The 25,189-nt window shown below is 46.7% G+C and overlaps 1 protein-coding gene across 3 annotated transcripts; it reads left to right on the top strand.

The window, feature by feature from the left end:
- The first annotated feature begins 172 nt into the window (after positions 1–172).
- Positions 173–22,363, top strand: HIPK1 (homeodomain interacting protein kinase 1). Of its 3 annotated transcripts, none has more exons than XM_027897416.1 (16): positions 173–421; positions 1,326–2,403; positions 7,320–7,443; positions 9,409–9,528; positions 10,305–10,391; positions 11,206–11,390; positions 11,698–11,860; positions 12,244–12,466; positions 13,339–13,460; positions 14,912–15,046; positions 17,523–17,662; positions 17,825–18,007; positions 18,549–18,764; positions 19,041–19,279; positions 19,643–19,779; positions 20,748–22,363. In XM_027897416.1, the coding sequence occupies exons 2-16, from the start codon at positions 1,328–1,330 to the stop codon at positions 21,228–21,230; spliced, it is 3,633 nt and encodes a 1,210-aa protein (XP_027753217.1). In that variant the 5' UTR covers positions 173–421; positions 1,326–1,327; the 3' UTR covers positions 21,231–22,363. The 3 variants fall into 3 exon arrangements, with proteins under 3 accessions (XP_027753217.1, XP_027753216.1, XP_027753218.1); XM_027897415.1 differs by having other exon boundaries at positions 17,520–17,662; XM_027897417.1 differs by lacking the exon at positions 14,912–15,046 and having other exon boundaries at positions 17,520–17,662.
- The last annotated feature ends 2,826 nt before the right edge of the window (positions 22,364–25,189 follow it).

Genomic DNA, 25,189 nt, shown 5'->3' with positions numbered 1-25,189 from the left:
CCGCGTTCCCTGCTCCTTTTCCCGGTTCCCTGCCCCGTTCCCCATTCCCGGTCCCCTCCCCGCGCCGGCCCCGCCGCTTCCTGCGGGGGCCCCGCCCCGCGGTCACGTGCGCGCTCGCCCGCTCGGGGCTCGGCTGGCTGGGCCTGTGCGGGGCGCGGGGCCGGAGCGGCGGGAGCGCGGCGGGGCCGGGGGGGGCGGCGGGGCCGGGAGCGGGCGGGGGGAGCCCGGCCGGGCCGTGAGGGCGCGGCGGAGCCTGGCGGCGGCGGCGGCGGAGCGGCCTGGGGGCTCCCCCCGGCGAGCGCGGGCCGAGCGGGCCGGGCCGGCGGCCGTGGCGGGGCTATGATGAGCCCGCTGCGGGGCTCCGCACCCCCGCGTGTCCCCCTGGCAGGTCCGGCCCGCGGCTGAGAACCCCCCACCGGCGGTGAGTGCGGGCGGCGGGGCACGGAGCGGCGGGCAGGCCCGGGCCCGCCCTTCGCCCTGCGCGGGGCCGGGGAGGGCCCGGGGCGGCGGCGGGGCCGGGGCCGGGCCCGGTAACGGCCCGGGGCGGGGGTGGGGGGGGGTGTTTGGTGGGTTTCCCACCGAGTGTTGTTTTTGCGGTGCCTGGGAAACAGGCCCGGGGACGGGATCTTGCTTTCAGCAGGGTCTTCCCACTTCCTGCGCTCGCCCGCCCCTCGGTATTGTTTTTCTCGGTACTGGGGGGGGTTTGGCCTGGGGAAAGGGAGGGTCAGGGGGGATCTTATCGCTCTCCGCAACTCCCTGGAAGGAGGGTGTAGCCAGGTCGGGGCCGGGCGCTGCTCCCGGGTAACGAACGATAGGACGAGGGGACACTGTCTTAAGCTGCACGGGGGAAGGTTTAGTTTGGAGATTAGGAAGAAATTCTTCACAGGAACGGGTGATTAGACATCGGGACGGGCTGTCCAGGGGGGGGTGGTGGAGTCACCGTCCCCGGAGGTGTTTTAGGAAAGACTGGACGTGGCACTCAGTGCCTGGGCTGGGTGACAAGGTGGGGATCGGCCGCAGCTTGGACTCGATGATCTCAGAGGTCTTTTCCAACCTAATTGATTGTGTGACTCCTGTTGAGTCCTGGGATTCCTTTAGCCTTCAGAGAGCTATGTAAAGAACCCATTGCTTATAAAATGCAGTAATTCCAACAGAGTGCCTTGCTCTCTGATGCCGTTAAGAGCAGCAGTTCCCGAGGTTGCCTCCCTCGGTGGCGGGCACCATATGGTGCTCAGAAAACGCTTGTCCTTCCTCTTCTCGTGCAGATGGAGGAACTTGCCCATCACAACCTGCTTCCCCTAATGAGTTCTCCTCTCCCTTTCCAGGTATGGCCTCACAGCTGCAGGTGTTCTCCCCTCCGTCAGTATCCTCGAGTGCCTTCTGCAGTGCCAAGAAACTGAAAGTGGAGCCGTCTGTCTGGGATGTTTCAGGACAGAGCAGTAGTGACAAGTATTATACCCACAGCAAAAACCTCCCAGCAGCTCAAGGGCAAGCCAGCTCCTCTCATCAGGTAGCCAATTTCAGCATCCCTGCCTACGACCAGAACCTCCTTCTCCCAGCTCCCTCCGTCGAGCACATCGTGGTCACCGCGGCCGACAGCACCGGCAGCAGCGCCACCGCGTCCTTCCAGAGCAGCCAGACCCTCTCGCACAGGAGCAACGTTTCTTTGCTGGAACCATACCAAAAATGTGGATTAAAAAGGAAAAGTGAGGAGGTCGACAGCAACGGTAGCGTGCAGATCATTGAGGAACATCCACCTCTCATGCTGCAAAACAGACCTGCGGTGGGTGCTGCGGCCACGACCACCACGGTCACCACGAAAAGCAGCAGCTCCAGCGGGGAGGGGGATTATCAGCTGGTCCAGCATGAGATCCTGTGCTCTATGACAAACAGCTATGAGGTCCTGGAGTTCCTGGGGCGGGGGACGTTCGGGCAGGTGGCGAAATGCTGGAAACGCAGCACGAAGGAGATCGTAGCCATCAAAATCCTGAAGAACCACCCGTCCTACGCCCGGCAGGGCCAGATCGAGGTGAGCATCCTGTCCCGCCTGAGCAGTGAGAATGCTGACGAGTACAACTTTGTCCGCTCCTACGAGTGCTTTCAACACAAGAATCATACTTGCCTTGTATTTGAGATGCTGGAACAGAACTTGTACGATTTCCTAAAGCAAAACAAGTTCAGCCCCTTGCCCCTGAAGTACATCCGGCCCATTCTGCAGCAAGTGGCCACTGCCTTGATGAAGCTGAAGAGCCTGGGTCTGATCCACGCTGATCTGAAGCCAGAGAACATCATGTTGGTGGATCCTGCCCGCCAGCCCTACAGAGTGAAGGTGATAGACTTTGGGTCAGCCAGCCACGTGTCCAAGGCCGTGTGCTCCACGTACTTGCAGTCGCGTTATTACAGGTAAGCACTGACACAAGGGTCACTTAACCAAGCCAGGCTTTATCCTGCTGGAGTGCTGGGGGGTTCCTTAGCGCAGTCAAGCTGATCCTGCTGGGATGTTGGAGTAGTTCCTCCTACAGACACTGGCTCTTCTGCCACTGGGGTTAATCCTTGTCCCAGGGGGAGGAGGAAGTGATCAGCCTGTCCACTGCTCTGCATGTTTCCTGGAGATTTGTATGGCAATAAATAGAACTTGTGCTTGTGTCACAAGCGTGACCTAATCTGCAGCCCAACACCTTCCTTTCACCCCAGATCAGTGCAGTAAGTTGATTTTACCCCATCAGTAGTTTGTGACACTGTGTGAAGCAGGAAACTGGGGAAACAGTTTAAATAGTGCATTTTGGGTTGTTTGCCATGGTCTGAAACTACTCCATTAACCTTGGTCATTTAGAAGGGAGAGAAGTCAAAGAGGTGCCAGTTTCTTTTTGCTCTGTTTCTTCTGATTCCACCTTTGTCTGGACCCCCTTCACAAGCACATGACTTCCTGTGTCAACCCTGGCTAAGTCATGCTTTCATGAGACCTGTGGCTCCTTTAAAGCAGCGATGAGATAGATCTCTGCTTCCCTTAGCAAAATGTAGGGATGGCTTCTACCCTACCCCTGCCTGAGAATTAAAAATAAACTATGGGCAAAGGCATTAAAACTCATAAACTTTGCATAAAGCAAGCTGTGCTGTTTCTTTCAGTTATTCCTCCAGCTTGGTCGTGTAAAGTATTTCAGTTTTAAGTAGCAGCAGACTTCAATAAATGGATGCAGAAAGAACTTCTGGCATCAAAGGGCCTTGAAAAAGTCTGGGCTGTGTTGTCAGGGTTGCTTTGGGTGGAATGTGAGCTCACTTGACGCAAAACTTAACCAGTATCTAGTCCTTCCAGCTGGGACGAGACAGAGGACTGAGACACTCCACCCCACCCTGTGTCTCTGCCCTGTTTGATGTCTTTCCTGGCTCCTCACTTCAGTTTAAAGCCTGGCTTATTGTAGGTTTGTTCTGTTCATCCCTCATGCTCCCTGTATTCTTGTCCCCTTTGTTTGGGTGGTTTTTTTAACTCCCTCTAACACCCGGTACCAACTTTCTGTGCCATTTTTCATTTGCTGTAGACTTTTATTTTCTTAATGCATCATCGATTTTGTTGTTGTTGCATTGAAAGAGGGGACCACTGATAAGAATCTCCTCTATCTGACGTGCCACACGTGTCGGCAAAGCAGTTTGGGGAGGCACGTGGTGCTCTCCAGTTTTTGGTATCACAGAGAGCAGATTTGGCTCAGGAAAAGCAGGGAGGGCTGATAAGTATCTCGAAGGGGCTGCAGGGAGGGACGTGTTTGCTTCATCTGTGTGTGGGGGCACTGACCTCACAACCCCTTCCTGCTCCCTGGGGTGACTGACAGTGCCAGAAAGGCAAATAACCTGGGATTAGGTGGCGTTGGACTGTCTGCTTGGCTGAAGTGAAGAATGCTGTGATGGGGGAGTCTGGTATTTAGTGATGTGTAATTAGTGTAATGGTGATGATTGCTAAAATCCATAATCTAGGAATTTATGGAGATGGCACACAGAAACCAGCTTATTGCGGGGGGACTGGATTGCTTTAACCATATACATGTTAAATTAGTGTTCAGATGAGCTCCAAGTCGGAAATTTTTTCAGTGCTGTGTTTAATAAAACAGTGTGACCAGTTCTTCACATGGGTCTCTGTCAGCTGTTAAAAATAAACTTCTCTGTGCACACTTTTGGTTTTTAATACCTGTTACTGGCACTTAGGTAGCCTCTGTCTCCTGCAGAAACATCTAAACCAGCCACACTCGGGTGCTGTGAGATGGACGTTCTGATCTATGTGCCCTGAAGGAAAAAACATATTAATTATGCTCCATGCTGCTGGAGGTCACCCTGTCCAACAGCCCTGCTCACCCCAGGGTCTGGCTGTCCTTCTGGCAGTTGGACACTCTTTAAAGAGCGAGTAGAAGTGCCCATGAAGAATTCTTTGGTTCTGAAGCCAGGAGTAGGTCAGGTCTGTGCAGTGAGGAGTTTCTATGGCAGTTCTGAGATCTGTTTGGAGCAATTCCTCACTGAAAACCAGAGTATGTGCTTGTGGTATCAGGTGAGGAAGGGTATGGATGCTTTTATTCCCCCTGGGGAGGATGAACAATGGAAGGAAACAGGCAGCTGGCAGAAAGGAAAAGTCCCTGGAATACTGATCTCAGTGAGGTTTGCTCGAGTCCTGTGTAACCGCAGCCATCCTGTGAGTTCTACTCAGCTCCTGGTGCTGCCTGTGGGTCAGAGAGCACAAACTGGAGGTCCTGAGCCAAAGGACTGCACAATTTGGTCCGTGAGGAGGTGGCACAGAGCGCAGGGGGAGCTTGCAGAATGCAGGAGTATCCGTTTCTTACCTCTGCACTGGGCTCCGTGACCTACTTCTGTCCCAGCCATCCTGGCCTGGGAAGCAGCAGTGCCTGCTGCCAAATCTAACTCTGCCTGCTAATCCAGCTCCGAGGGGTGACCCTGCTGTTCCCTGCGCTGCTGCCTGCAGTTGTAGGAGCTCCGTGTTCCTGTCATCCCTCCTGAGGGGAGGGACGAAGGCACAGGTGTAAACATGGGGTGTTTGGGAATGCTCAGGGTGAGTCTCGGGGTTTTCTGGGGCTGCTGTGAATCCTCTCTCTTCTGAGAGTGCCTGAGCATATTTGCCAGCTTTGGAGGGCAGTGCTTGGCAAGCCTGTGTGCAAAGAGTGTTGTTGATTTTATTTCAAAGAGCTTAAGATGGTAAAATCGCTTTAATCTCTGTCAGAGCAGCTATGGAAGTGACCTCAGCCTGCTGGCCTGGTCCAGCTCACATCTCCTAATGCTGCTAATTGTAGTGGTGTAAAGGGACATGAAAGGGATTCTGATCCCCCAGCTCTGTCCTGCAATCAGAATGAAATCAGGTGGCTCATGAGAAGTTCACTTTTTTAGTTGCAGGGAGTAAAATCCACATAATTCAACTTGCTATCATCATGATAATGAGATTTAGGAATACCTGAATCTACTCCAACCTGGAGTTAAAGACTAACAAACTGTAACATCCAGCCTTTGGTGCCACAGATCTGTACTTCCATTGAAACTGGTGAGGGTTTTTTTTTAACCCACTTGTGAAGGATTAGTGTGCTCTGCATATTCCAGATGCCACATATATTTTAGTTAGTTTTAGCAGGACATTCAAATATCAGATCCTGACCATATTTGCATAATCATTTTATATTTTCACATATAGAAGTCAACAACTGCAAGAAGTTGTTTGTTGCAAGAACAAACAAACAAGAAGGTGGAATAGAATGTCTCAGCTTGAATAATCTATTATTCTGATTGCTAAAGGTTTATCATGGCTCTGGTTTGGGGGGGCTCAGACACACTGAAACCTCCTTGCTAGAAGGTGGGTGATAGAGAATAAGTGTGACTTCACTGCATCTAGTTCAGCTATTTATCTTTTTTATAGAATGATAGGATGGTTTGGGTTGGAAGGGACCTTAAAGCCCATCTCATTCCACCCCCTGCCATGGGCAGGGACACCTCCCACTAGCCCAGGCTGTTCCAGCTCCATCCAGCCTGGCCTTTTCTGATAGACTTTGTCCTTTCTCAGGGACACTGTGCCTGGGCAGCTGGGCTGAGTGCTTGTGTTTTAGAGACACCTGTGTGGACACCTCAAACAAAAGGTGTATCTGTGTCACCCCAGCTCAAAGGGTGATTAATTGGGGAGTCACTTCTTGTACAAACCTTTGGGAGGCACATTCAGGCTGAGCGGTCGAGGAGGGTGAGTGTCAGATTTACTGACACCTGTACCTTATGCAAGCCCTGGATTTTAGAATCCTGTGGAAGGATCAGAGGTGGTTTCAGAGCTTTTTTTAACAACTGAAGTATCCCCAGTGTAACACAAGAAATGCCACACAAGCCCTGGGGCACGTTCACGTTCCCTGGGGCACGGACCAGGCAAATAGATAGCCTGGAGTTGAGGGCTTTTCTGCTTCCTGGGTGCTTGTGTTAGTTATGCTTGAAGAACCTCAAGGTTTTCGTATTTCCTGTACTTTCCAGAGTAAATTCCCACACCAGCTCACTTGGGTTGTGCAGCACTTGGGTTTTGTGCTGTATGCAAATGTGTGACCAGAATTTCTCCTGCCGGAACAGCATCAGTTTGTTCCAGAACTGTGTGTAGGTGAAGAGTTGTACTGAAACATCCCTTTGTGTTATGAGTCAGTTCCAGACAGAAATTTCCCTGAAATTCCAACCTGTTACAGAAGCAAACCCTGCCTGGAGTTTGAGTTTTTTTTCATCACCTCCCGGTGAAGGCTGGGCCAGGCAGGTACATTTTGCATTAGGTGTGGTTGAGTGCACAGAAACCTGAAACACAACCTCCAGCTGGGCCCTCTCTGTCCATTTTAAACTTGAAACTCTGAACAAACCTTGCATGAAAACCTGCTGATAGAAACTGCTCTGCAGAGCTCCTTTTTCTGGCTCTGCAGATGCTTTTCTTTTCCACGTGCAAACAGGCAGCTCTTGCAGCTGGTTATCTGGGATCCCCAGACCTCCCTCCCAGAGAAGTCCGAGCACTGTTTGCCAGATTTTTTCTTCCCAATTCTGTTAGGATAGGTTGGATTAAGTGATTTTGAGGGTCTCTCCCAGCCTGGATAATTCTGTGATCCTGTGTGCTGTCTCGGGGACACCTCACACCAGACGTGCTGTCAGGTGTAATTAAACTGATCACTCAAGGAGTAACTTCAGATCACAGTTGCATAAAGACCTCCTAGGAGTTGGGGGGCACTGTGGCAATAAATGAATCCAGCTCAGCGCATTCTGTGATTCTCCAGAGTTATTTATTGGGGAGAAATTATTTTACTATTGTTTTATTTTTCCTCTGACAGAGCTCCTGAAATCATCCTGGGTTTGCCGTTCTGTGAAGCCATTGACATGTGGTCGCTGGGCTGTGTGATTGCTGAGCTGTTTCTGGGCTGGCCTCTGTATCCAGGAGCATCTGAGTATGATCAGGTGGGAGCACGTGGTGGGATGTGGGATCTTCTCATGAAACCACCATGACCCTCTGAACCCCATGTGTCCTCTGTCAACTGTCACCCAGCACACGTTGCTGTGATATTCCCTTTGCCTGTCTCTGTATTTCTGCGTGTTTCCACTTGAGCTGAATGTATCCTGTCCAAAATAGGGTCCAATTTGCAGTTAACCCCTGGTTTCCAAACCCAAAAGCTGTCGAAACACCTTCCTGTCAAAACAGAAGCGAGGTGTGTGTGTGTGTGTCCTGATGTGGAACACCCCCTGTAATTTCACCAGGAGGGCAGTTTTTCCATGTGCAGACAGAGCCAAGCCTATCATTCCTGCCCTGTTAATACCTACAGCAGCCCTCATTTTTTATGCAAAGTGTGAGCCCCAAGCTGCCTTTTGAAATACCCTGAAAGGCATCTTGAACTAATTAGTCCTTTCCGTGGATACTTGGCATTATTACCTGGGCTGGGTCTGTGCCTGTAAAAGGACAAAAAGTCCGTGAGAGGGATTTTTCGAAAGTAGCTTTTCCACTGGGGGGTTTTTCTGGTGGTATCTTGTTGCAGTGCTGGGTATAGCTTTCCCTATGTGATAAAATACATGAAAACTTAGTAAGTTTGAAAACTGACTTGTCATATGCCTTCCCAGCACCATAAATTTCCAAAGGAAACACAGAGGTACCTCAATGAGCAGAATGAGTTAGAAAGTAACAGAGGCAGGGCCCCGTGGTTTCCTTGTACACTGAGTTTTGTGTAATTTTGAGAACCTTATCTGCTGGTGTAGGTGGATGGGGAGGAGCTGCTGTTTCCATTGCTTAATGACAGCATTTTGCAGTCCTTTGTGAGGCAGAGCGAGGTGTGACTTCACCACGGTTTTGGTGTTCTGAATTTCCCTTGAAAACCAGGCATGACTTGCTTGCCTGTTCTCTGAGATCCTGCAGCAGCAGCAAGTGAAAGCTCAGGTGGAACCTGTGAGAGGACCTCTCCAGAAATGAGTTCATGGGTCGGGATGGGGTTTACAGCTATTTTTTTTAATCACCCTTTGGCTGTAAAGCCAGAGTTTTGTCTCATAAAAAGAGCAGAACTTGTGTAGATACAGAAAGGACTCCCCCTGCAGACACTTCGTTCCACACTGGCTTAATTGAAAAGTGAGCCCATAAATTGGTGTGATCACAAGCTCTGACAGTGAATTCAGTGCCCTGCAATGTTCAGCTGTTCTGGGCACGGTGGAATAGCAGGAGTTTTGCAAATAAGAAAGGAGGCATCCTAAAGGTCCTGTAAGTGATGGTTTGAACACAACATAGTTATCTTAAGATTGTGTTTTTTCATGAAGTTGCTGTTTTCTTTCCTTTTGAGAATATCTTTTTATTTGTTATCTCTTTACCTGTGTCTTATCAATACCATCACAAAAATTCAATGCATCTTCCAAAATTCCAAGCCTTTTTTTTTTTAGATATAAAATACATTACATCCAATGTGCTTGAGGATCTAAGAATCTGACTGTACAAGAGGTTTGATTTTTTTTTTCTTTCTTGGTCAGGGAGAGCTCTGCCATGTCATTAATCTGAAATTGTGTGCCTGGAGTATATACAGCCAGGCACAGCAATGTTGCTTGGATAATTATGCCTTTAATTATACATACATAATGATAAATTCTGTGGTATTTGTCTCTCTAAATATGTATTTCTTACATAACTTAATGTCTTAAAAGTCTGCTCACATATACTTTAGCAAAAAATATTTCCATAAAATAAGAACCTGACATTTTTGCAGATAATATGATTGAAGAAGGGTTTGAATACTTGAGATAGTCCCTTTAATTTTGCAGTGTTAGTTATATGGGCATTCTTTCTTTACAGGTAATTTCCTATTTGCTGTGAGCAAACCTGGCTGTTAATGACTCCATCAGCTATGAATTCTTTATATTGAGAGTCCTCATTCTTTTCATTTTCTCTCCTAGATTCGTTACATTTCGCAAACTCAAGGCCTTCCAGCGGAGTATCTTCTCAGTGCAGGAACGAAAACAAGCAGGTTTTTTAACAGAGATCCAAATTTGGGATACCCACTGTGGAGGCTAAAGGTTTGTCTGCCTGTTCAATCCCCAATTCTCTTTTATTCACTGAGGACTCGATATAAATTCCCCCCTGGTTTTAATGTGCTGTGAGAAAGTCCTGAGGGAAGATTGGCTTTGAAATGCCATTCAGATGGAGCTGATTTTTGGGTATTTTAACTTCAGAGACCGTGCAGACCCCCTGGTGGTGCTCTGACAATGGCAGCTGTGCACGATAGTACCAGCAAGGAGTGGGTGTTCAAGTAATTGAGATAATGGTTACTTATTATGGGCTGCTCATTCTTGGGGAAGTGTGTCATCTTGTTGTCATCTCCTGACAATACAACGAGTAAAATATGGAGTATTTTGTGATTGTCTTTGTTAGTGTAACAGAAATCTGTTTATGGATGGGCAGAGGACAGGAAAGAATCAGATGTGGGCTTGATTTGCCTTCAAATCTGAGCAGCAAAAGGAAGGGGGATTTTGCCTTTCTCCTTCCTAGAAGGGGGATTTAAAATATTTATAGCCTCTTGCCTTCCTAAATCAGAAACCTTCAGTTCTTTTGGCTGATGCACAGCCTAAGGAAACCTTGATATGAAGTCATCCTGTTGTTAATTCAGCTTTGCAAGGACTGATCTCTGCAGCTGAGGGGAATGAGAACCCGTGGCTGGGCTTTGACCTGCTGGGATGTGGCTTGTCAGAAACAGGCAAAGGATCCCCTGACTCAGCAATTCCTTCCTGCTTTTTTTTTTCCTTTGTCAATACGTGATATCTCAGTTTGTGTTGATGAATGTCTTCTTTTACAGACCCCAGAAGAACACGAGTTGGAAACGGGAATCAAATCAAAAGAAGCTCGGAAATATATATTCAACTGTTTGGATGATATGGCGCAGGTGTGTGGGGTCTTGTGATACAGAGAACTCCTTAATTCCATGCACTTTTGGGATCTCTAAAACCATCATTAACTCCAGACACTGCTGGGATCTCTAAAAATGAGGCTCCTGTGCAGCTCTTCCACTTGCAGTTGAGATCACTGATGTGGGTTTGCCACAGTGCCAGTTTGCATCAGGAATCACTGGATTAAAGACTGTCAAAATGTCAATTATGAGCCTGTTTGAAATGTATTGTGTTTTCCCATGCCTCAGTGTGCTCACCAGCAGTAGGAGAGCTAAGCCCCTTCGAATGTGTTTATAGGATTAGACCTGTTATTGGATTTTGAAAATATTGCCAGTAACTACAGATCATTCTGGTTTTCATTCTCTCTTCAGAGGCAAAATGAAGGAATATATGAATGTTTTTAATATCATGAGGCCTTAAATCTTAAATATCAGTTTTCTTTCACTTTTGTAACTGTTACCATTATGTGACATCTGTGCAGAGAAGGTAGAATCTTCCCATTCTAATTTGCCAGCCCCTTCCAGCACCCCCAAAATGTGAGGGCAGATTGCCAGGCAGTGGAGAGGGAAGCCTGGTTGGTATCTTTGAATAGACCAACTTCACGTTGAGATGAGAATGCCACATGTAAATTTGGCTTCCTTTCATAGAACAAGTGAGGGAAAGGTTGTTTGTTAGTGCTCCACTGCCCGAAATTCATCTGGCTCAGAGACAGAAATGGTTAATAAATATTTCTGTGCGATGTGGAATTACTGAACTGTTACGTAGCTTTAATCTGATGTTTGTGTAACCTGCTCTCGTTTCATTTCTCAGGTGAATATGTCTACAGACTTAGAAGGCACCGACATGTTGGCAGAGAAGGCTGACCGAAGGGAGTATATTGATTTGTTGAAGAAAATGTTGACAATTGATGCAGATAAGAGAGTTACTCCACTGAAGACTTTGAACCATCCGTTTGTTACAATGACACATCTACTGGACTTCCCCCACAGTAACCAGTAAGCTTCCTTAGATTGCTTGTTCTGTTGCAGGAGGATTTACTGGAAGCACAGAGCAGCACTTTTCTGCTTTCTGTCAGTGCTGTTTCCTGCAGTTTCTGGCTGAACTGAAAACAGCCATGGCATGTGTAAGGAATGGAATGTTCGTAAGCTTCCTTTTCGTGTTTTAGGACATTCTTTGTTGGTTTAAAAAAAAAAAAAAAAAAGAATTTAAACCTAAAGCATGTGCATAAAGTTGGGAATCTGTCATGTCTCTGTTGTGCTGTTGTTACATATCTCATGTTTTCCTTCTGCTCTTCTGTTTCAGTGTGAAATCTTGCTTTCAGAATATGGAGATCTGCAAGAGAAGGGTTAACATGTATGACACAGTGAATCAGATAAAGAGCCCCTTCACAACTCACGTTGCTCCTAATACAAGCACAAACCTGACAATGAGCTTTAACAACCAGCTCAACACAGTACACAACCAGGTACAGCATCTTTTACCTGTTCTACACTAATCAAAGACTTGGAGCAGTCTGATCCGGCGCCTTCAGGCCACAGCCTGTTCTGCAAAATGCTTATTTAAATTCCTCTGCGAAATTTGTAGTCTTGTCTTGAAGTTTAATCTTCCAAAACTCAGGCCAAGGCAGCCTCTTTACTTCATGTGTGGAAAATTTGTCTGTCAGTTGAGCAGTGTAAATAAAGTTGGGGTAATTCATGGTTTTTCTCCTATATCTTACGCCTTTTACCTTAAACCTTCTCATGGTCCTTGCTTCGTAGTACAATACTGATGGTTCCTATTGTCTGTTTTATAACAAGTATGAGAGATAAGTCTGATAGTTTTTATTTTTTTAAAATTTTCTTTTCCTAGGCCAGTGTGCTGGCATCCAATTCTACTGCTGCTGCTACTCTTTCCCTGGCAAACTCGGATGTCTCCCTGCTAAACTATCAGTCCGCCCTGTACCCATCATCTGCAGCCCCAGTTGCAGGAGTGGCTCAGCAGAGTGTTTCCTTGCAGCCTGGAACCACCCAGATCTGCACACAGACTGACCCCTTCCAGCAGACCTTCATTGTTTGTCCCCCTGCTTTTCAAAGTAAGCACAAAACCCTTCGTGTGATCCCGTGATTTCAGTTGGAAATTAGAGAAGTTGTGATTTGCACTGAAGCGAGGAACTAAAGTACGAAATGGAGAAGAGCTCTCTGTGTGTGCCACACGGTGCTCTTGCATCAGTAAGTGCAGAATCAGGTCAGACATGTGCAGACAGCTTGATTCTCTTCCAGGTCATGCTTGAACAGGTGACAGTGTCTTACCTGCCTGGCTTGCAGCCTCCAGCTGGTTGCTCAACCAGTTTTTCCCCCCAAACTGAACACAGCAGCATTCCACAGAAAGCAGCAGCAGAGGAGCCAGACCTGCCTGAGAATCAGAAAGTGGCTTGCTGTGTTTTGTATCTCAAGAGCAAATATCTGGAGTTAGAGACTCAGTTCCCAAGCCCTGATGCAGCTGTTGGCTGTGGCAACAGGTTGTCACGGAATGCGAATCCGTGAGCTCACACAGGCTCTGTTCGTCCCTCCCTTCATCCTCACAGTTCTCTAGTTATGCTGATATACCTGGATTATCTTAGTCTGAAGGGTTATGTGTGAAATGGGAGCTGATAGTGTAAGGTTTGAACTTTGGAACTGGTCTCAAGCAACTCAGAATGAGGTGTCTGTGTTATCTGTGTTTCTGAAGACAAGAGTCCACAGAGCTGAGCTGGTGTCAACTGGTTGTCCATCACGGCCTTTCAGCAGAAGTATTTACTTCAGCTGGTGATTTATTAGTAGGCTTTTGTCACAGGGAACAGCTTTTCTGTCTCTTAATCCAGCCCTGTCTTCTGCCCTTACTGGTGGGAATTTGATTTAGGAAACAAAACAAGCAAAAGAAAGAATAATAAATCAGCTTAGTGGTGATGTGTCTTGTCCTCCACAGCCGGACTTCAGGCAACTACAAAGCATTCTGGGTTCCCAGTGAGGATGGAAAATGCTGTCCCAATTGTGCCACAAGCACCTGCAGCACAGCCACTGCAGATCCAGTCTGGAGTTCTCACACAGGTAAAAAAAACCACCCCAACCCCTCCTCCCCCCCAAAGAATTAACTGCAATTCCAACCTCCATCCAGGAGAACCTGCTTGCCCCTCTGTGCTGGGGGGTTGCTCAGGGGGTTCTCAGAGCTCTCTGAAAGGGTAAACGCAGATCACTTCTAAGACAGTGTTTTTCTTGGTTTTGTTCTGTTCTTCTGGGATATCGAAAGTCTAAACTGTTTCATGTCGTGTGCCTCCCTGGTTTTAGGAATTGGAATTAAGAATGGGAACAAATATGTAGTTTTCAGTAGCTAAAAACAGGCTGTATTTTTTTCAGGGGTATACACTCCTTTAAAGGGAGGGGGATGGTCGTGTTTACTTACATTTAAAAAATGTGGCAGGAGAAACCATTTCTGAGAGAAGTGAGATCTCGGTGAACAGAGGTGACAGCACAAATTATTCATGAGAAAATTTCATCTTTAAATCAAGTTTATTTCTGAATCCTTCTCAACTAGTTACATTCTTAGTGTGAATTAATGTGTAGCAATGACATACCTATTTCTGTAGTTTGCAGTTGTAACATGCAATAACAAAACTAATAATGCTAAAAATGCTTTTTTAAACATTAGTAATGTGTCATAAATTAAAACCCAGTTTTATTTCCAAAAAGTAATGCTTTAATATACAAGTGAGTCAAGTTTTATTCACTGAAAAATTGTAATTGCCTTTATGATTAAGTGCATTTTTATTTATTTGCATAGTTTTAGTTTCTGCTGGCATTAACACATACTCTGTTAGTTTTACTCTCCAGGCAGTTTATTGAACTTACTGACCTTCTTGCAGAGGAGCAATTTTTAGATTGTTCAGTCCAAGTAATTTTGGTGGCATTCTGTGGTCTCTGGTTTCTTTAGCATAATGATACAGGTAACAGTGTACAAAAAAGCAGAATCCACTTGAAGGCCCACCTGAATCCAAGCCCTGCTTTTCCTGGGACTTCAAATTATACACTCATAGTTGAGTTTTAATCAGTCATTTGATGGACTAATACGTGTCCGGGTGGTTTCATCGCAGATAACTTTGTTCTTTGATGACACAAAAGACCTGCTGTGCCTTCTGTTAAATCCCTTAGTTTACGTTTTCCCAAGGGTTCTGTGTGTGGATTTGGAGGTAGGTTGGAGCCAAGGGTGCAGCCCGTGCCGTGGTTAGCGCAGCGTGAGGGTGCCACTTGCTCTCCGGGACCCAGTAAAGTGTCAGTAGCTCGACCCTGTCTCGTTTTTTAACTGTGTCATCAGAGAGATCCTGTTCCCAACTCCCCTGTCCCTCATGTTCCCCTCAGGGACACGGAGGTGCTTAGAGGAGGCTCTGGGTGTTGGTCTCGGTGCATCCCCTTCCAACCCGGCGACGCCTCTGCCGGCCCTATTGCTGACCCCACTGCCCTGCCTCGGTTCGTGTGTTTCACTCACTGCCTGATCTACATTTCAGGGGAGCTGTACACCACTAATGGTAGCAACTCTTCATCCTCAAGTAGCCACCATCACGCCGCAGTATGCGGTGCCCTTTACCCTGAACTGCGCAGCCGGCCGGCCGGCGCTGGTCGAACAGACGGCTGCAGTACTGGTAATTGCCTCCCTTGATTGTGTTCACTAACTGAGTTTTTTGTTTTAACTTAGACTTGCAGAGGGCATGGAAGCATGTGCCATCTTGTGGCTGTGTTCTTGCTACATCTTAATGTCTCGTTGTTTTCCTCCCCAACATTGCTGAAGCACTGTCTGACTCTGACGTTTAGTGTGGCTCTGTAAAGAATCCAGATCCATTGACTATGACTTTTACTAGCCTAGTATTTAAAGCTCTTCTAAGCTACAATCTAGAAGAGTTATAATCATTCTTGTTCTTCGCTTACTCTCCTATCTTTGCCTTTTGATTGTGGAATACAAAGGAATCAGTCTTTAGCTTGACTCTGCTACAGGTACCTGGATGGCCAGAATTTGACCTACTTGGCAAGTTAGCTCCATATTTTGTTTTCAACACGTTTAAAGCTGCTTTGCATGGAGAAATGTTTCAGATCATTAAGCACAGGCTAAAATCTCTAATGACAGCAAATCCTTTAATGTATTGCTTTAGCAGTTGATTTCTCTTAACCTCTCTTGAACATTGACAATAATTTTCTGGCCTTTTGTTATTTATAGCCAATCGCACGTAGCTTGCTTCATCCAGATAAAGATTCTGTTCTTCACAGATACTTTCAGTTGATATGTTATTTCTTGGTTGAAATTAAAGGTGAGCTCTAGTATCCAAAATGGCAATAGCTAGCTTTTAGGTTATTTGGACCAACTTCTAAAAAAGGATGGGGGAAGGGAACGAACACACCTTTAAGAAATGTACGTTGGCAAAATTGCCCTCTTCTGTAATTTATTTGGCACCTGCATCAGAACAACTTTGCAAGTGCCACAAAGAAGTCATTGTAAAACTCCAGAATCAGATCAGTGAAGCTTATGAAAACATTGCAGTGCACTGAAGTGCTGGTATCCTCACATGTCGTTCAAAGCACATTCCATTGTGTGAACCATGTTGTTTCTCGTGGCTTTGAAGTGGTAGTCTGAGTGTCATTTTCTTCCAAGAGGGAGGCCTTTGCTGAAGTGCAATTTGCTCAAGTCATACCTGTCCTGAAATTCAGAGCCTCTCATTTGAGTTCTCCTGAACCAAGTGAGCTGCTCCCTGGTTCTGAGGATGGGAAGGCAGGAGAGTAGGGCTCTCCTGGTCACAGCTCTGAGCTAAACAGACCCAGGGATGCTCCTCCTTTCCTCCTCTCGAATTTTGATTGCCGGAAGGCTGCGATCTAAGCTCCAAAAACAGCAAGGGGTGACTGTAGCAGAGCTTGGGACACAAGTGAGTTGTTAGTGATGCTTTCCAAAGTGTCTTTGGGCTTTTGATTCAACAGCCAAATTCCTTTCTCCCGTGTGTGTGCAGTGGACTTGACGTCCAACTCCCCTGTACAGCCGTGGAGATCCGAGCCAGCTGTCTCCAGACTCTGAGCCTGGATTCTGAGCTTCTCTGGAGGACTTACTAGTTCTGTTTGGATTCTGGGAGCCTTTGGCGTGAATTTGCTCACCTTTAGTGCTTCCGACACTTCTCCCTTGCTGCTTCCCCCGAGTTTGCATTAGCCATTTGCTAAGCTTTGCATATTTTTGTCCTTCCTCTGTCAAAACAGTTCGTCGCTTGGAAGGCCCGATTTCTGCCTCTCATTGGGAATTTATATCTTGCTGTATTAAACTCTCTGCTTTGTCTTGTGCAGGTGTTGGCTTTTGGAAAGACGCATGGTGTGACTTTTAACATATTTCTCTTTTTATTTTTTATTTTTTTTTCTTTTTAAATTTTTTTTTTCAATGTCGTTATGATTATTCCGCTTATGTTGGCAGAGGTTTTAGCAGCTCTCTGCTTTGAAGGCTTCTTGTTCGGAACTGGTATTTGTACTAAGTGGATCTGTTACTTGCAGAAATATTTTACAGAAAGCAGTAAGTTTTGCAGATTAAACTGCAAGAGAGGGAGAGCCATATGTTTTTAAGATCATAGAAATATTGTCCTGTCAAATTTATTCGGATAGGAACGGTGATAACGTTAATTAATTGGACCTGTCTTCATGTATCTCCCTCAGTGTGGCTTTTCTTAAACACTTCATCTGAGGTGGGTGGATTTCCACAGTAATAACACCATCTCAGCTCTCTCAATGTGAGCCCTGAAAAGCAGAAAGCACCAAATTGGCTTAATATTTCGGAATCCTTCAGCAGAACAGGGCGTGTAAATTTACCTACAGAAACTGTTCTGAGCACTCAGGCTGCACCTGGCAGTGCAGTGTGGCTGCATCTGCAGAACAACGTTAAACTCCTTTCCCCAGGTGACAGCAGTGACCTGAAAGATTAGCAAAGTCTCAGGGGAAGCTCATTCCTCTGGATTTCTCGCCCTCCCGTGCTGCACCTCTGCAAGTTAACAATCCACCCCAGTGCATCTATTGCTTGGACAGATCTCTCTCCCTGCACCTGTAGGAACTGAAGTCTAGTGAGCCTCGTGTGTGTGTGTGTTTGCTGTCTTGCAGCAGGCCTGGCCGGGGGGAACCCAGCAGATCCTGCTCCCTTCCACCTGGCAGCAGCTGCCGGGGGTGGCTCTGCACAACTCTGTCCAACCAGCAGCCGTCATCCCAGAGACCATCGGCAGCAGCCAGCAGTTGGCTGACTGGAGGTAGGGATTGCACGGGCTCCAGCTCTGTGCCAGATGGAAATACATGCCATCACAGTGCCCAGAATGTCCCCCTTCCCCTCAGAATCACGCAGGAGCTCAGTTCCTGCAGGGTAGTCATGGGATTTGGGTCTCTTATTTTTTTTTTTTTTTTTCCTGCTCCAGGAATGCACATTCCCATGGAAATCAGTACAGCACTCTCATGCAACAGCCATCTCTGCTGACCAACCACGTGACATTGGCTACAGCACAGCCTCTGAACGTTGGAGTGGCTCATGTTGTGAGGCAGCAGCAGAGCAGCAATGTGCCAGCAAAGAAGAACAAGCAGCCAGCACCAAGCACAGCCAAGTAAGAATCCCGTGGCTGCCTTTCCCAGTCCTAGAAAAAAACATGGGTTTGTTTGTGGAGGTTTGCCTTTATGGTGTGAAAAACATGTTTTCTGATCACAGAGGCACTGAATGTGTAACTTTATCGTGTAAAGAGGTCTTGGAAAAAGCCTCTGTGCTGTAGTCACTGATGTAAATGATACTAATTTCAGTGAGTGCAAGGACATGGTCGACCAGGTGCTTCACTGTCCTGGTCAGAGGGGTTTTACACGTTCAGGGTGTGTTGGTGCCGTAGCAATGCAAGGGACAGAATTGTCAAAGAGAGGGGTGGCAGGTTTCTGGCAGTGCTCAGGTGGATCAGTCCCATTCAGGGCACCCCTGAGTGCCTTGATAGCTTCTGGGATGTGTCTGTGGTGCTCTGCACTGAGCTTCTCTTTGTGTCTGTCAAGATGCTGCTGCTCATATGTGTGAGCTCCAGCCTGCTGGAGCCTGGCTCTTCCTAGTGCTGTTTGCCCCAGCCTGCTGCTGACACACAACTGAATCCTGCTCTGCTTTTCCTCCAGGCCCAGCTCAACCCTGGAGACCGTGCCCACCCAAGTGTACTCTCTCATTGGGAGCAGCCCCCTGCGCTCCACCTCCTCCTCTTCCAACGTGCTCGTCCCGGTGCAGGAGCAGCACCAGCCCATTGTGATCCCGGACACTCCCAGCCCCCCTGTCAGCGTCATCACCATTCGCAGCGACACTGACGAGGAGGAGGACAGCAAATACAAACCTGCCAGGTAAGGAAGATTGTTTGGGCAGCTGGGACTGATCTGTGCTGGGCTCAGCCCGAGCGTCAGGGCGAGTGGGGAACACGTGGGTGAAGCTCTGGCCAGGCTAAGAAGAGCTGCATAAGACATAAAATCCTGCTGTGCTCTTTTGTCTCTAGTTAATCTGAATTTTGTCCAACGAGGAGGGGAGGGTATGAGATCCCAGAGGGAGAGCTCCTGTTTTCTGGTGGGAAAAGCCGGAATGTTCTCCATTTTGTGTTCTGTCTTTTTTTTTTTCCCCTGCAGTTTGGGCATGAAGCAGAGATCCAATGTCATCAGCTACGTCACTGTTAACGACTCCCCCGATTCTGACTCCTCCCTGAGCAGCCCCTATGCCACAGACCCCCTGTCCTCGCTCAGGAGCACCGGAGGGGCCCTGGAGCTGCCGAGCAGGGCCGCTCCCGACAGCTCCAGCTCCCGGACCATCATCGTGCCACCCCTCAAAACACAGCTCAACGACTGCATTGTAGCCACCCAGGCTTCAGGTGGGTATCTCAGAGCTCACTGTGCCCAGGAGCTTTGCCAGGTGTGTCCCATCCCTGGCACATCCATTCCCACAGATCTGGACTTTCGGGGTCTTCGGCAGCTTTAGGTTTCACGGCTGCTGTTCTGAAAGCCTTAGACTGTTTCAAATGTCACTGACAGATTTACCTTTCATTGACGTTCAGCTGCTTTTTCGAAAGATCCCTAAACATTCCTGATGGTTTCTTAACTGCATTTTAAGTCGTAATTAAAGAAAAGTCACTGTGACAGAAATAGCCCCTGGGCGTTCTTTGATTCCCAGAGCCAGTTGGTTACCACAGTGCCTGGGAGAGGGAGGAACGGACTAAGCTTGTGAAATCTTTCAGGCATCCTGAGCAGCACCAGTAAGACCAAGCCAGTGGCCTCGGTGAGCGGGCAGTCATCAGGATGCTGCATAACCCCCACCGGGTACCGCTCCCACCGCGTGGTGACCAGCGGCGTGCAGCCCCTCAACCTCAGCCAGGTGAGCACTGCCCGGCCCTGCTGACCCCCCGGGGGGTGCTTTAGGATTGCTGTGGAAACACGGTGCCGTAAGGGAGGGGCACTGACTGCAGGATCGAGAGCTGTGACCTCTAATTCGAACGGATTCTGCGCTGGGGCGATGCAGGGCAGGACAGACTCTGCGGGGAGCACAGGGGAAGGTTCTGGAGGCAAAGAATTTGCCCCTGTGCCAGAGGGCAGGAGAAGGAAGTGTGGTTATGTCCATACTCTTTCTTTGTGCTCGTGGTCATACCTGTCTTGAAGCAGGTCATTCTTGCCACTCAGGTGGGAGGGTGACGAAGATCCAGCTGTTGAATTAGAGTAGCTTTGAAGGCACAGTACAAGGAGATACTTTTGTTTCTTACCTTTTTTCTCCAGATCTCACAGAGGCCCAACCAGGAGATTAAGGCTGGACTTTGTTTTCTCAAACTAAAAATTAGCTCCTGGCTTTCCTTAAAACTTTCAGAGCTTGGTTTCACTTCAGTTTTTGTCACAACTCTTGATCTTTGAGTCACACCACAGTAGCTTTTGGGAAGAGAGGGAGTGTTAAACCTCCAGTTCATTTCTGGCATGGGCACAAGACGGGTTTTTGTCCTTAAATGTGTTAGCCCTGCTGCCACCCTCACTGGGGTGCAGAGGAGCAAACTGTGAGGAGTTCTAGGGCTGGGTCAGTCCTAGGACCTGCCTGCACTTGTCCAGCTGTGTCCTGTGGCACCTCAGGTGTGGCAGTTTGATCCCATTGTAGGGAAGAAGTGCAACCTTTGTCTCAGTGGAACCGCAGTCAGCCTTCTCAAATCCCTGGGAAGGTTCCACATGGGAGGATCTGCAGGAGTGTTGTAGAACAGAGGTGTTAATGAGGAGGCTCTGGCTGACCCTTGCTCACCTCCTGAGCTGAGGAGGGATCCCCTGAGCGGGGTAAGCACTGACCTTATTTCCTTCTTCTCCCTGCAGAACCAGCAGACCACAGTGCTGGCCTCACAGGAGAGAAGTGGAAACGCTGTCCCACGTAGGCAGCAAGCTTATGTGGCCCCCCTCACGTCGACTATTTCTCAGGCTCCCTACACCTTCCAGCACAGCAGCCCAGTGCATCCCCACCTGGCAGCAGCCACGGCCAGTGCCCACCTGTCCAGCCAGCCCCACATGTACACTTACGCTCCCACCACGGCTGCCACGCTGGGCTCCACCACCTCCATCGCCCACCTCTTCTCCCCTCAGGGCTCCTCCCGGCACACCACGTACGCTGCCCACCCCAGCACCCTCGTCCACCAGGTCCCCGTGAGCGTTGGGCCCAGTCTGCTGACTTCAAACGTCCCGCCCGCCCAGTACCAACACCAGTTTGCTCCCCAGTCCTATATTGGTGCTTCCAGAGGATCTGCTATTTACACTGGATACCCGCTGAGCCCGACCAAGATCAACCAGTACTCCTACTTGTAGTTCCCAGTAAAGCACTGTCCTGCAATAGAGAGAGAGAGTGGAGAAGGATTTCAGGTGAACCTTTTCCCTGGGAATGACTGCCTGGCTCGTGTTTCTCCCTGATCTGGGTGTATGTTGTTCCAAAGTGTCTCTGGTGAGTTTGGTCGCTAACTGAGCAGCATGCTTTGTTACCAGTACGAGGGTCACTAATTAAGTTTTTAAAATTTTACTTACTTTTTATAGATGCTTTTAAAAAAAAAAAAAAATTCATGGTCACGTTTATTTAAAATTGTTCTGTTGTGCTAATCAAAAGGGGTGTCAAATCAGTGTCTTGGAAGACAGATCCTGATGTCTTTTTTTAACTTGTGTAACTTAAAAAAGATTTGCAGATTCTGTTTTAGCAGCTTGCACAAATCCATGTTGCCACTAAAAATGTAATGCATGTTTATCTCATTATGTTGCTGGGGCAGTTTTAAAATCAGATTTAGCATTTTAACATTTGTTCTCTAATTCACTTTGTCTCTAACAAATTGCTGGTTCTGCAAAAGCCATTACATCTCCATATGTGTTTCTGTCAAAGGTTTTTTTGTTTACTGCTCTGCTTTGTTTAAGGACTGGTAGAGGCAGCTGCCTTATAGCAGCAACGTGATATATTCAGGAGTCCTGCAAACCCTGGAGTCTGCTTTGTTTTCTTGAAAGTTTTCCATAACCAAGCTGAATTTTCTGTTGTGCTCATTGCAGAATTCTTTTAAGTTCTTCAAAGTGTCTTCAGGATCTATCTCACTGTGTGACAGAGCTCAGCAGCTCTTGTCAGGATGCTGTTGTCTTCAGTTGAGAGTGAATAGTGCAGCATTGCTCTAAAATTTGGTTTCTGCAGCTGATTAGATGCTGGCCCTATAACGGAGCTGGATTCCTTCACAGAAGCACAGGGCTTTGCTTGGTTCTGTTTTTCCTCACTAATTTTTTTCCTCACGTGATTCATTTAGGAGGGAGATGAATTTGAAATACAATGAAACATCACTGTATTGATGTGTACAGCTTTTTATACTCCTGTGAGCGTATCCTCCTGGATATGTCAACAGCTACTTTAAAGCGCTCTTAATAAGACTTGTAAACAGTACGTGCATGTAGGAATTGCAACACAAAAAAAAAAAAAAAAAAAAAAAAAAAAAAAAAAAAAAAAAAAAAAAAAAAAAAAAAAAAAAAAAAAAAAAAAAAAAAAAAAAAAAAAAAAAAAAAAAAAAAAAAAAAAAAAAAAAAAAAAAAAAAAAAAAAAAAAAGAAAAAAAAAAAAGAAAAAAAAAAAAAAGGAAAAAAAAAAAGTCCAGATTTTAAAGTTTATTACTGAATTTAAAACTATTTTAGAAGTTTTGTATTGGTGGTGTTTTAATATTTTACAGAAAATGAAATATGTACATATTGATTAGAAAAAATATAACAAGCAAAACTTCCTGCTAACCCCAAATGTTCTGTCTTTGTAATCAAAATGTGTAGTGATTATACTTGAACTCTGTACTTAGTGTTTGTCTAATTCTTAAACGTTCCTGGGGATGGAAGTGTCGTATCCTTTGTATTTAAACCAAAATGAATTGATTCATGTTGGAATGTATGTGATATAATGCAATGGTTAGAGCTCATCACTGTAGCACTGAGAGAGGAGTTAGAGCATCACGAGAGGAAAGGATACCTTCGGATTTGTTTTGCACAGGTATGTGTGATGAAGAGTTGTTTGGTGTGTCCCCTTATTGTAGTGCCTTAAATGATGATGTAGTGTGACTAGAGTTTACAGTGAGCTTTGCCTTATGAGGGACCAGCAAGCCCCCCCCGTCGAATTGAAGCAATTCACCCAGCTTTCCACAGCCAGAGCAGCAGGAGGTGCAGAGCTGCGTCTTTATCCCTTCCAACGCTCCATCAAAGCTCCGTTTTTGTTTCCCAGTGAAGCGACGTCCCCTTTGAAGCTTTTCCCCCTTTGAAAATGGCACATGTACTGTTAAGTGTCTGTCAGTGCATTTCGGATAAAGGTAGTGCTGGGAATGCATTGGAATGTTTAGTCTAATATTGCAGAAGTGATTAAATATGTGCAATCACTTTTATTAGGTTTAGTGTGGCGTTACCTTCCCCCACAGGAATAGCAGACGTGTCGTGTAAAATATTGCTAGCTTGGTGATAGAATATTTATACCAAAGAGAGCCTGCTGTAAAGCACATAATACCATTAAAAAAAAAAAAGTTTTATAATGCTACTGCTAACGTGGAGTTGTTGGGAAGGTCTGTCAGCTGTAGCCCTAGTTAGTGTTCAGAGGAAATACTCATTCTGGATAATCAGTGCAGTTTTTGGACTACACTTTGTTTTCTTGGGTCCCTTGTACTAGGAATTATTTCTCATCTAATACGTAGGTGAAGTATCTTGTCCAAATGGATGATAAACTGGTTCGAGCAGTCGTGTTACTGCAGCAATAAGAGGTTTGGTAACCTTGAATCCCAGTTTATGTTCCGTCCCAGTGGGAAGGAGGCCAGTTCTGAGCGGGGCGTGGCGAGAAATGCGAAAGTCATTTCTGAAATCCCCACGTTCCTGGTAGAAGAAGGTCTGGACTGACCTGAAATGGATGAACTGATGGAGGTTTTGGCATCTCTTTGCTGGAGGGGTCAAGGACTTTGGAACTGGACGGTAGCATTAGCCACGTTGTTGTTCAGTGTGTTTGTAGTCAGAGCACTTCTGTAAGTGGATAACCAACCTTGCTATGCCACATCGTTGCTGGAAACGATGCTGTTTGTTGCTGTAGGCACTTTCTTGCTTTTTTTGACATTGCTTGTGTTCAGTACTTGCCTTGAGATACCTCTTGGGTGTACAGAGTTGTGCCTTTCCACCGAAAGGCAAACCAAGCTCCAACTCCCTGTTTCGCAAATAGGACTTCGTGGAAAACACTTTACTAACAGGAAAAAAAAGAAAAAAAGGACCTCTAGCAAAATCTGCTAATAGTTCTGAGAACTTGCCCACTTTACCCCCCCAAAAAGCAGCTTCAAATAACCATTTAGAGTCTCTGTAACATAATTAATCCCAATCAGATGTATTCCCAAAGCACGGTGTCATCTCTTCCCCTGCCCGAGTTCCCAAAAGAGTTGGGACGAGGAGGATGAGATGGAAATGCCATAGGTAAAATCAAAACGTGCTGGAATTTGGAACAAACTGTTAATTATAGCCCAAAATTCCTCAGTGATAACACAGCAACCCCCACCCCAGCAGGGCCAGGGGGACAGCTGGGCTTCACGAGCGTGATGGGTCCCAGTCTGGCCCCACCTGATTCCCAGTCACTGGGCACGTGATGCCCAATCTGGGTGTGTTGTGCCCTAAGGACACACATCCCTTCTTCCCTCTTGCATATCCAGCCTCAAATTGGGTTCGAGAATTGACTCTCCTCATTGTCAGAGCCACTACACATGTTTTGTAGAGAAATCTGCTATCTCTGGATAGGAATTGGAGTACTTTAATTTTTTATTTTCACAACTAGCTTGGGACTCACCTTTGGAATATTTGATGACCGTGGTCCCATCTAGGTTTGTCTGTGTGATTCTTGAGCTGTTCAATCAGTTTTTCTCTTACCTGACCTGTATTTGCAGCTGTGATTGCCACTGCAGAGGCGACTCCCAAGGCTTTCCTGCTTAGCACCTAGTTGATGGGATGCAGTAATTTACCTCTGACTCAGCAATTTCTTTTAGTACATGAAACTAAATTGCTTCTAAATGACAGGATTGGCACAGCCCTGCTTTCTTTTTTTTGTTTTTATTTAAACTTCTGAATGGTGCCGCATGTCCACATGGTTGTTTGTTGCTAAACTTTATATAATGTGTGATTTCAGATTCAGCTTGAACTATATCTATCTCACTACATGTAGCAGTACATTATATGTAATGTTAGTATTTCTGCTTGAATCCTTGATATTGCAATGGAATTCCTACTTTATTAAATGTATTTGATATGCTA

Source organism: Empidonax traillii, unplaced genomic scaffold (assembly GCF_003031625.1).
Source record: "Empidonax traillii isolate 1590-97213 ecotype Southwest subspecies unplaced genomic scaffold, ASM303162v1 scaffold541:size654180, whole genome shotgun sequence".
In the NCBI taxonomy this organism is placed as follows: Eukaryota; Metazoa; Chordata; class Aves; order Passeriformes; family Tyrannidae; genus Empidonax; species Empidonax traillii.
The sequence above is the reverse complement of the archived record's forward strand: the minus strand, read 5'-3'. Positions and strand labels throughout refer to the sequence as shown.

What these genes read in the sequence shown, in the direction of transcription:
- HIPK1 (XM_027897415.1), top strand. Translation starts at nt 1,328, where the DNA reads ATGGCCTCACAGCTGCAGGTGTTCTCCCCTCCGTCAGTATCCTCGAGT. An exon ending in AACAGACGGCTGCAGTACTG is followed by an intron (nt 15,047 to 17,519) that starts GTAATTGCCTCC and finishes GCTGTCTTGCAG; the next exon opens with CAGGCCTGGCCGGGGGGAAC. An exon ending in AGCAAATACAAACCTGCCAG is followed by an intron (nt 18,765 to 19,040) that starts GTAAGGAAGATT and finishes TTTCCCCTGCAG; the next exon opens with TTTGGGCATGAAGCAGAGAT.